The 11,074-nt window shown below is 29.1% G+C and overlaps 1 protein-coding gene across 1 annotated transcript; it reads right to left on the reverse strand.

The window, feature by feature from the left end:
- Window positions 1-5,365: 5,365 nt before the first annotated feature.
- Window positions 5,366-8,292, reverse strand: LOC124922796 (probable 1-deoxy-D-xylulose-5-phosphate synthase, chloroplastic). Its single transcript, XM_047463504.1, has 8 exons — window positions 8,033-8,292; window positions 7,839-7,970; window positions 7,592-7,756; window positions 7,372-7,522; window positions 6,745-7,290; window positions 6,376-6,683; window positions 5,738-6,304; window positions 5,366-5,668 (listed from the first exon to the last, which is right to left on the reverse strand). The coding sequence occupies exons 1-8, from the start codon at window positions 8,171-8,173 to the stop codon at window positions 5,519-5,521; spliced, it is 2,160 nt and encodes a 719-aa protein (XP_047319460.1). The 5' UTR covers window positions 8,174-8,292; the 3' UTR covers window positions 5,366-5,518.
- Window positions 8,293-11,074: the final 2,782 nt, after the last annotated feature.

Below are 11,074 nucleotides of genomic sequence, written 5' to 3' on the forward strand. Positions count from 1 at the left end.
CTTCAACATTTAGGATTATGTTCATTTTTTTTAAATATCTCCAAACTCGTTAGTTAGATTTTATGTTATGTTTTTTCGTTAGTGAACATTTTTTGTTTACGTTTTCTTTTCTACGTTCATTTTATTAATCTCGTTGTGTTTTGGATATGTTTGATGATTAGGTAAACAATAGTGTTTTTATATTGTTTTTGTTCCGAGTATCATTTATATCTTTTTGCATTAACTTATTTTTTAAAATATTATGTTCAAATCACCAATCTTATATTTTTATCTTTTTCTTTTTCTTTATTATTTATAAAAAATAATAATTAATCTATTAATGAAGTCCCATTTTAATAATGATATAATTATATTTTTATAACTTTTTTTCACGTATTCATAATTTGAATAAGAGAATACAAAATTTGAATTATTTTCTTCTCTAGTTGACTTTGAAAGCAATTTTATGATTAATCCTAAAGTGAATACTAAATTTTGAATAATTTTTCCACGAGAACAAATTATAAAAAAAAATTAATATTGAGTTTTAAAACATTTAATAATTAGATAATATTAATTGAATAATTATGTTTCATCCTTCTCATTTTAATAGTACATCTACATTTATTATTAATTTAGTTTAAAAAAAAGTAGATTACAATCTTTCAAACTATGTTTTCAAGAAAGATTATTAATTATAAAAATATTTTTTCAAAATTATTTTATAGTGAACTCAAAAATATTATATTTTTTAAGTTTATATATAAAAAAAACAATACAATTTATGTAACTTTCTTAATTACATCTCTCAATATATATATATATATATATATATATATATATAAAATAGCTAATTATTTAATTATATACTAGGTCAATTGTATCTATTTTGACTATTAAATATTTAAATTTAGACTAACCAAGTTTATTTATAAATAAGTCAACTGTATTATATATGAGGACGATTAGATCTCCTTGTTCTCAAATATAAAAAAATAACTTGCATTACATAAATATAACAATTCCAAAAACCTCATAAATTTAAATTTTTACCTAGATATATAATCTCCACCTCCCAATATAAATCTTGTCATTTATCAAATAACTCTCTCAAATTAACATTTTTTAGGGTTAACAATTCAATAATGTGATTCATTACACTTTTAGATAAATTGTAATCAGATTTAAAATTTATAAGTCTCGCAGTTGCTGACAAATTTGTTTCGCTTAGGTGACCTGATCAAATAGGTTGATTCGTAACATTTAATATTTTTCAAAATTTGTCGCCTTCAATAGGTTTATCTACCGAAACATTAGATGAAGAACTTGCACCTTCATTTTGTATTGGTACGAATTATTGTCGTCAACACTAGAATTTGGTTTAACATTAATTTCATCCGAAAATTGTACAAACTGAGTTGGTGCTTTCCCGTGACATACTCACGTATGATAGTTCTAGATAAAACTACTACGATAAAGATGACTTCTACAAGTTTCTGAATCTTGAAATTTACGATTTACGCATTTTGTACATGGGCACAAAATATTTCCTCCATTCATAATGTTAGCATTGTACATAGAAAATTAATTAAACTCTTCTACTCATTTAATAAATTCGTTAGTTAATTCTCGACGATCTGGCAAATATTTGTTGTACATCCAAAGCCGGTTTTCTCTTAGGGTGTGCTTGGTAACCTTGGAATTGGCATTGAAATTGGAATTGGAATTGGAGGGTCCAATTCCAATTCTTATGTTTGTTAGAATTGGAATTAAGAATTAGAATTGGAATTAGAATTCCAATGGAATTCAATATAATGTAATTTGATAGTTCTCAATTCTAATCTTTTTAGGTTGGAATTGTAATTCCAAATTAACACGTTTTTCACGTTTTTGATATATTTAACACATTTTTCACACATTAAACACGTTTAACACGTTTTTCACACATTGAACATGTTTTCATGTTTTTAGCACGTTTAACACATTTTTGGCACGTTTAACACGATTTTAACACATTTAACACGTTTTTGACGTCCTTGACACGTTTAACACGATTTTCACGTTTTTGACACGTTTAACACAATTTTCACATTTTTGACACGTTTAATACGTTTTTCACATTTTGGCACATTTTGCACGTTTTGACACGTTTAACAACTTTTTCACATATTTGGCACTTTTAACACGTTTTTAACATGTTTAACACTTTTTCACGTTTTAGACACAATTAACACGTTTATCATGTTTTGGCACGTTTAACACGTTTTTGAAACGTTTAACACGTTTTTTTATGTTTTTGACACGTTTACCACATTTTTGACATGTTTAACATGTTTTTCATGTTTTGGCACATTTAACAAGTTTTTCACATAATTGGCATGTTTAACACGTTTTTGACACGTTTAAAATGTTTTTAACACGTTTCACATGTTTTTTACGTTTTTGACACATTTGACACATTTTTAACACGTTTTTGACACGTTTAACAAGTTTTTAACATGTTTAACACGTTTTTCATGTTTTGGCACGTTTAACACATTTTTGATACGTTTAACACATTTTTACATTTTTGACATGTTTAACACGTTTTTAACACATTAAACACGTTTATCATATTTTTGGCATGTTAAATACGTTTTTGACACGTTTATCACGTTTTTGACACGTTTAACACGTTTTGGTATGTTTAACACATTTTTGGCACGTTTAACACGTTTGATAAATTTGGCACATTTACCACATTTTGACATGTTTAATACGTTTTGGCCCGTTTAACACACTTGTGACATATTTAAAACGTGTTAAATATGCCAAAATTGTGTTAAACATGTCACAAAACGTGAAGAATGTGTTAAACGTGTCAAAAACGTAAAAACGTGTTAATCTTATCAAAATGTGTGAAAAATATGTTAAATATATTAAAAATGTCAAAAACGTGTTAAATGTGCCAAAAACGTGAAAAACGTATGAAAAACGTATTAAACGTGAAAAACGTATTAAACGTGCCAAAACGTGAAAATGTGTTAAACATGTCAAAAATGTGTAAAACGTGTGGAAAATGTGTTAAACATGCTAAAAACATTTTTAACGTGCCAAAATCGTGAAAAATAAGTTAAACATGTTAAACATGCCAAAAACGTGAAAACGTGTTAAACTTGTCAAAATGTGTGAAAAACATGTTAAACGTATTAAAATGTCAAAAACGTGTTAAACATATCAAAAACGTGAAAAACATGTTAAACGTGTGAAAATGTGTTTTTAAGTTTGAAAACGTGTTAAACATGTCAAAAACGTGTTTAAACGTGCCAAAAACGTATTAAACGTGTTAAATGTGTTAAACATGTCAAAAACGTGTTAAACGTGTTAAACATGTCAAAAATGTGTTAAATGTGTTAAACATGTCAAAAACGTATTAAACGTGTCAAAAACGTGAAAACATATTTAAGAAGTTTAACATTTTGAACCAATATTTTATTTTACAAACATAAGAATTGGAATTGAATTATAATTCAATCATTTTCCCAAACATAGGAATTGGAATTGAATTACAATTCTATAATTTTTTCAAACATAGGAATTGAATTGTAATTTAATACCAATTCTCATGGAATCCAATTCCAATTTCAATTCCCCCTCATCAAACACACCCTTATATTTTTCTGACAAAATTGTAATTGTCCAAAAATTTAATTGAAATCACCTTGGATAGACTCTCTTGAGAAACTTTTAACAATTATTACAAATGAATCAAAAATAGTGATGAACATACTTGTATTATTCCAATAACAGCTAAAAATTATTCATCAACTAATGCAAAATGATAAGCTCAGATAAATCTTCAAATATAAGGACCGAATCTTTAGAAAAACTAGAATATAACCAAAATTTCAAATAAGAAACAAAATATTTAGAAGAATCATTTGCTTTTTCAGTAACATTGACAGCAATATCATGTTTAGTATATATCTAGAACTATTGACAGGAAAACAAACTATTGAGGCTTGATTGTTCTCATGTTAGGCCTTGTTCTTCAAAAGTTTTTTATTTAATTTATACAAAATCAGTTTTTCAATCAATCAATTCTCACCAATCACATCACTCATTTCATTAACCAAAATACTAAAATACCCTCTACTTTAAATTATTATTATTTATTTTATTTATATATATCAATACCCTTTAAGTCATTTTACCAAATATAATCATTATCTTCTCAAAATCATCAACCATCATTACTTTTTTCTCTTTCTAGGTTTTTCAAATAACCCCAATCCGAACAAGCCCTTAGTGTACATGTTTTTGATGATTATTGAACAAGACACAACCCTTCAAAAAAAAAAAAGTTAATTGGATGCTAACCAAGGGACTGGGGGTTTCCAATGTTGCAATACAATATATGTTAGAAGAAAATATGAAGTACATAATTAAATGGGTTTCCCTGCAATTAATAGTAATCGGTAAAGGGAAATTATCAATATTGTTATACCTGAATAGTAATTTAATAAAGCTAAACAACACAAAAATAAATTTTTATAAAAAATATTTGTATTCATGGTTTAATTTTATCTTTGTTTCAACCCTACTCACTAATCACCCAAGATGGAATATCAATTAAATTCTACATATATCAATTTAAATAATGAGCATTTCCTTCACACTTGGGTTGATAGTCTCTCTTATTTCCTTCTATATTTTTGTTTCTTTCCAAATCATATATGATGAATTAAAGTAATTATTTCCATAGAAATAAGAGGTTTCTTCTCCATATTTTTGTTAAACCAACAAAAACACTTGCAAATTGATTTCACATCGCCTACGTAATTATAACCAATGTTCTACCTGAGCTAACATGACAATCTCTCCACGGACCAAAAATGTTAAACGTGTCACAAGTGTGTTAAACAAGTCAAAACGTGTTAAACATACGAAAACGTGTTAAACGTGTCAAAACGTACCAAAAACATGTTCATAACGTGTGAAACAAATTAAAACGAGTTACACACTTATTAAACTAAAATCGTATTAAATAAGTGTCAAATGAATCAAATATTAGTTAAACAAATTAAATGTGATAAAATGAATCAAATAATTGTTAAGCGAATAAAAAGTGTTAAACCGGATAAAAACGTATTAAATGTTAAACGAATCAAAAACGTAATAAATGTGTTAGAAACTAAAATCTAATTTGAGTTCTCCAACCTATATTATTTGATAATATATGTTAATTTGGGTTGAATATGAATAAAATTTAAGTTAGCCTAAACATGGTGAATATTAGAAACAAATTGATGTTTGGTTTTAAAGTCTTGAGAGAAATTCAGAATTCTTCCTACACATGTTTGATTCTTAACAAATATTCAAGACACCAAAATTCCTAGGTCCAAGATTGGGTGTTCATTAGAGATATATTGTACTAATCGAGGAGGATTCATGAAAGAAAAAAAAACTGATTTAAGCAGATATAACTTCACAGACAGACATGATTTATTGTATATATATATTATATATATGAAGGACCTTCTTCAGCTTCTTTGTATGATTAAGTCAGAACTTCTATAGCCTCTCTTGTTTTTCCAAGTATGTTGAATACAGTAGCCGCTATATGAGACGGGCTCAGACCAGCTTGATCAATTTGGAACTCCGGCGAACCATGATCAATATACCGATCTGGAAGAACCATCGGCCTCAACTGCATCAAAATCATATTTTAATCAATGGGTTTCTCTTATCAAGTCTGAAATCTTAATCAATTTTATACCTTTAGATTTCCATCTAGAAGCCCATCAAGCGCCATGAACTGAGCCACATGTGAACCAAACCCACCTACTGATCCTTCCTCAACCGTGATCAAAACATCATGCGATTTAGCTAATCCACGAATTAGGTTACGGTCGAGGGGTTTACAGAATCTGGCATCGGCTACTGTTACTTTTAAGCCACGCTGATCTAATAGAGTAGATGCTTCCAAGCAATTCTGAACTGCTGTTCCATATCCGAGCAAAGCTACACGTTCTCCTTCGATTAAAATTCGGCCTTTTCCGATCTCGATTGGTATGCCTTTGTTTCCGATTGGAAGCTTTACCCCTATTCCGTTTCCTCGTGGATACCTGAAACAACTCGGCCTGTCGTCAATTGATGCCGCGGTTGCAACCATATGGAATAGTTCAGCCTCATCTGCCGGAGCCATCACTATCATATTCGGAAGACAAGCCATAAACGTCACATCAAATGCACCGCAGTGGGTTGGACCATCGGCTCCGACCAATCCCGCCCTGTCCATTGCAAATCTCACTGGCAGCTTCTGCAAATCTACGTCGTGCACAACCTGTAAGTACCCACATCGATTTAGTTAGAAAAAACGTCTCTTTCTTTCAATTAGAGTAATCTTAGGCTTGCCTGATCATAACCCCTTTGAATGAAAGACGAGTAAATTGCACAAAAAGGTTTAATGCCTTCACAGGCTAATCCGGCTGCAAATGTAACAGCGTGTTGTTCGGCTATTCCAACGTCGAAGCACCGACTTGGAAAACGACGATGGAAGAGATTCAAACCCGTTCCACCGCCCATTGCAGCGTGAATAGCTACAATATCTTTGTCTGCCTCTGCTTCTGCAATTAAAGCCTCTGCAAAGTATGTCGTGTAAGATTGAGTTTTCGAGCTCGACTTGAATTGCTTTCCAGTCGCCGGATCAAATTTAGTCACTCCTGCAGAAATGAAGTGTTCATCAATCAAGAAAACAACATGCTATTGTGAAAATTTGCATACCGTGGTACTTGTCTGCAGCCCTCTCAGCATAAGGGTAGCCTCTTCCTTTCTCAGTTATAACATGTATAAGAATAGGACCGTTGGTTTTCGTCTTCCTAACCTCGTTAAGGATGGAAACAAGATCGTCCATATTGTGACCATCTACAGGACCAATATAGTATAATCCAAGCTCTTCAAACAGAGTGGATCCAGATCCACTGATCATTCCACGTGCATATTCATCAACTTTCGATGCTAATTGATGCATAGGACCTCCAATGCTTTTGGTTACTCCCTTGGCAACTTCTCTAAGTTCTCTAAGAGGTCCATTCGACTGCAATCTACTGAGCGCGCTACTTAAAGCCCCAACAGGCGGTATAGGACCGTCTAGAGTAGCAGTTGGTAAGGAAACTTGCTTGTTGTCATTAAGAATAACAATCATGTCGGAATCTAGATAGCCTGCATTGTTCATTGCTTCGTAAGCTTGACCTGCTGTCATCGCCCCATCCCCTATAACTGCCACTACATTATTCCCTCTTCCCATCAAATCTCTTCCAACTGCCATGCCTGAAAAACTCAAAACTTTATGCATCAACGAACCACTGATGATTATCATCATAAGAGGAAAAGGAAAACAGGGGATATTACCCAGGCCTGCAGAGATGGTAGTAGAGCTATGGCCAGTTCCAAAACAATCATAGTCGCTCTCTGATCGTTTGGTGAATCCTGCTAACCCGCCTGTTTGTCTTATGGTATGCATCTTGTCCCTTCTTCCAGTCAAGATTTTGTGTGGGTATGACTGACAAATGAAATCAAATTATTCAAATTGAAATCAAACTAATCAAAAAAGAATAAACTTATAGTAAACCTGATGACCAACGTCCCAGAGAATTTTGTCACGAGGAGTATCGAAGACATGGTGAAGTGCCACGGTGAGCTCTACCACACCTAAACTCGAACCAAGGTGGCCACCGGTATTGGAAACATTGAAGATCACATCAGATCGAAGTTCATCGGATAGCTGCTTCAATTCCTGAGTTTACTTAAAAGTGTTTAAATTCATAAATTTCATGGATAAAGTGTAAGATTGTTTTGTGGTTTTCTGTCATCATCACCGTAATAGAGAGATTTTTCAAATGGATTGGGTAATTGATAGTGTCTAGAAGAGGAGTTGATGGCTTTTGGGAATAATATTCACCGTTTTCTGATAGTGATGCACAAACCCCACCACAAGACCTTTTCTTTGTCTGAAACAAAAGCATCATGCAGACATAATACAAACAAATTGTTTAAGTGATGAACTAAAAACCTGGTTGATCTTTCTGTGAAATTGGGTTTGCAGATCTGTGCCCATCAAAGTATGAGGAAGAAGATGGAGATTCTTTGGAAGATCTGAAACCATTGCCATGTTCAAATTCCCAGGGAAAGATAGAGTGCAAAAAGAAGCCATTTGCTTATGTTTGTAGCACCAAATTGAGTGATTTTAAGGGTTTCTACTAGTGAAGGAAAGAGATAATAATGTAAAAACACTGTATCTGGAGAAGGGTTTATGGAACACTTTGAGGCGGTTGTACACTGTTCATAAAGAGTTATAACTGGACGCTGTCGCGGTGCAACAGTGTAGGTATCGTGGGCACTTCTTATTGGACCACGTAAGCAGAAATCACAAACGGATAGCAAAAGGGATATTACTATGATATATGATAAAAGGAATAGTTATGATATATGATTGATGTGACTTCAAATTGAAATGCATTTGTATTTTGAAATAGTTATATGAATATTTTTAATATATTATTTTTAATTTTTTTTTTAAATATAAAAGATTTTGGAATAAATTTAAGAAGTTTTCATATTAGTGATTTAAAATTAGATCAAAATCAAAATATCATGCAGCTTCTTTTAGTTAATAAGACAATTTTATAAATTGATGACCGAAGCTGGTGGCTGAAGAATAGTTTAAAAAATTTAGATAGTAAGGAGATTTTGGAATTTAATGTTTTTCCTTATATTTTTAAATATAATTGTATAATATATCTCAAAATATACTTTAAGAGGTGAGAATTTTTAATAAAATTTTATTTTAAATTGTTTATTTATTTTTATATATATATTTACATTTTCAATCGTGTTCATGTTGTGCGTGTCTTGTGCCGAGATATCCATTTTACCGGTTAAGATCACAAAAGATATTTCAATTTGCTAACACTGAATTTTTGCGATTAAAAATTTAAGAACCTAAAGACATTGTGTGTAATCTCACACCGAGTCATAAACTTGTTTATATGCAAGACACGACACCCAAGTGGACACGACCAAGGGTCCACCCCAAGTGGACAACTCTCTATAAGATAATAGTTTTGAAATTATGTTTGTGTTCAATTTTAATTATATAATCAACATGTATAGACTATATGGTACAAGTACTTTTAAATATATTAATAAATATTATTTTTTGGTACAAATTTATTTGAAATTAATGTTTAAGATTGTTTATTATAATTAAATGATATATATATATATATAATATTTTAAGTTAAATGAAAATTTTAAGAAAAAAATATTTTAAGTTAAATGAATAAGTAAGAAAAAAAATTATTAACAATTTTTTTAGATATAATTTAAAATATTATTTTTTTATACACTTTTTACATTAAATATTTAATTTAATTACATTTTCATACTAAATATTATGATTTTCATTTATTATTTTGATAATTTTTAATATTGTTTAGGATGACAATTAATGCAAATTATATTACTTTTATATTTTATTTTTTTAAATTATTGTAACAATATTTATGATAAAATAAAATTAATATATAATGGTTATTATTATATGTCTATTTAATGAGAAAAAATATTTGTTGATAATATATTTTTTTTTAATTATTAATATAAAGTTTATCATTTTCTCAAAATATAGTTTATTTACTGAAATGAAAAAAAAAATGTTAAATAAGTGCATACAAAACAAAACATTTAACCATTTTTAATAAATTAAATTAAGTATAAATTCTAAAATTAATCCACTAAACTAATTTAAATAACTTTCTAAACTAAAAAATATATATAAATTCTAAAGGAAGTGTCTATCTATTTTAAACTATTAAAATATTAAAGTGATAATAGATAATTTGAGTAAGTAAAAAATGGAGGTTCATTTAGTTTGGTTCGCAAAGAGTAATAACTCATGTATATAGGTTATAATTTTGAATCTTTAATACGAATTATTAAAAAAAATACAAAGTTCATTTATCAATATCTAATATTTAACACTTACTTTATGATATAATTAAATAATTGTGAAAGTTTTTGGATAATATGATTTTCATATTATTATTAATTAGATGGAAATCCAAATTGATTAATGAAAGTTAGTGTGTGTTTAGAACAAGTTTGCACATCTTTTAGAGCATGATGTGCATGTTAGCAGATCATTTTTAACAATTTGGGTCAGTTTTTAGTCAATTTCAACTCATTATTAATTGTAGAAGGCTTTCATAATAATGAAATGCTATATAAGAAACTCAATTTATTTATATTATTTAAAATCAAATAAACAATAAATTTTAGATTAATCATAACAATCAAATATCATAAATTGTAATTATTATTAAATCAAACTACGTCTTTTGAGTTATGTATGAATATTTAAATTATAAAGAATGTTCTTCATAATTTTACCATGAAAATATTGGACTTTTATTTTTCTAGTATTTAAACATGCAGTGTAAACTATTATAAGTTTGTTTAGATATATGGTAAACAATTACTCATTTAGTTTTTGTTTTTTATTCAATTTTCCGTTTTAGAAGAAATGATGAGCTAGGGCTGGGTGGGCTAGGTTAGGATGAAAGAACTAAGAATTAATTAATGTCATTTAAATGAGTACTAATGTTAAATGTTAATGTTAGTTAATTGGTTGTATTATTTATTAATAGGATTTATAACCCCTTGTGAGTTATAGAGTTTATGATATATTTTGTATTTAAAACTAGTTAGATATCTTTAAAAATAGTGGAAGTTCTTTTTTTATCGATATGAAATTTTGTGACACTATAAATACTTAATAAAAAACACTAATTCCTTACGGTTCTTTCTCTTAATTTTCTTGTTCTTCAATTTTTTTACTTTTCTATAACTCCTCATAGTTTCTTTTCGATTCAATAATATTTCTTGAAGTCTAGATGGTATCAGAGTTAGTTCTGATTTAACGAGCATAATTGGATAAATCGACATTAAAATGACAAATATAAAAGAAGCAACAAGTAAATAAAGTCTTAATCCTATCTTTAGTCAAAATTATTCTCTAGTCAATTAGCCTCAAGTTACTCATGTTTTAGTAAAA

Source organism: Impatiens glandulifera, chromosome 1, assembly GCF_907164915.1.
Source record: "Impatiens glandulifera chromosome 1, dImpGla2.1, whole genome shotgun sequence".
Classification (NCBI taxonomy): Eukaryota; Viridiplantae; Streptophyta; class Magnoliopsida; order Ericales; family Balsaminaceae; genus Impatiens; species Impatiens glandulifera.

Bases quoted from the DNA above. Each gene is read 5' to 3' on its own strand.
- LOC124922796 (XM_047463504.1), bottom strand. From the start codon at position 8,173: ATGGCTTCTTTTTGCACTCTATCTTTCCCTGGGAATTTGAACATGGCA. The intron at 7,757-7,838 runs GTGATGATGACA...AAGTAAACTCAG, and splicing joins TGAAAAATCTCTCTATTACG to GAATTGAAGCAGCTATCCGA. The intron at 7,523-7,591 runs GTTTACTATAAG...TTCATTTGTCAG, and splicing joins TCTGGGACGTTGGTCATCAG to TCATACCCACACAAAATCTT.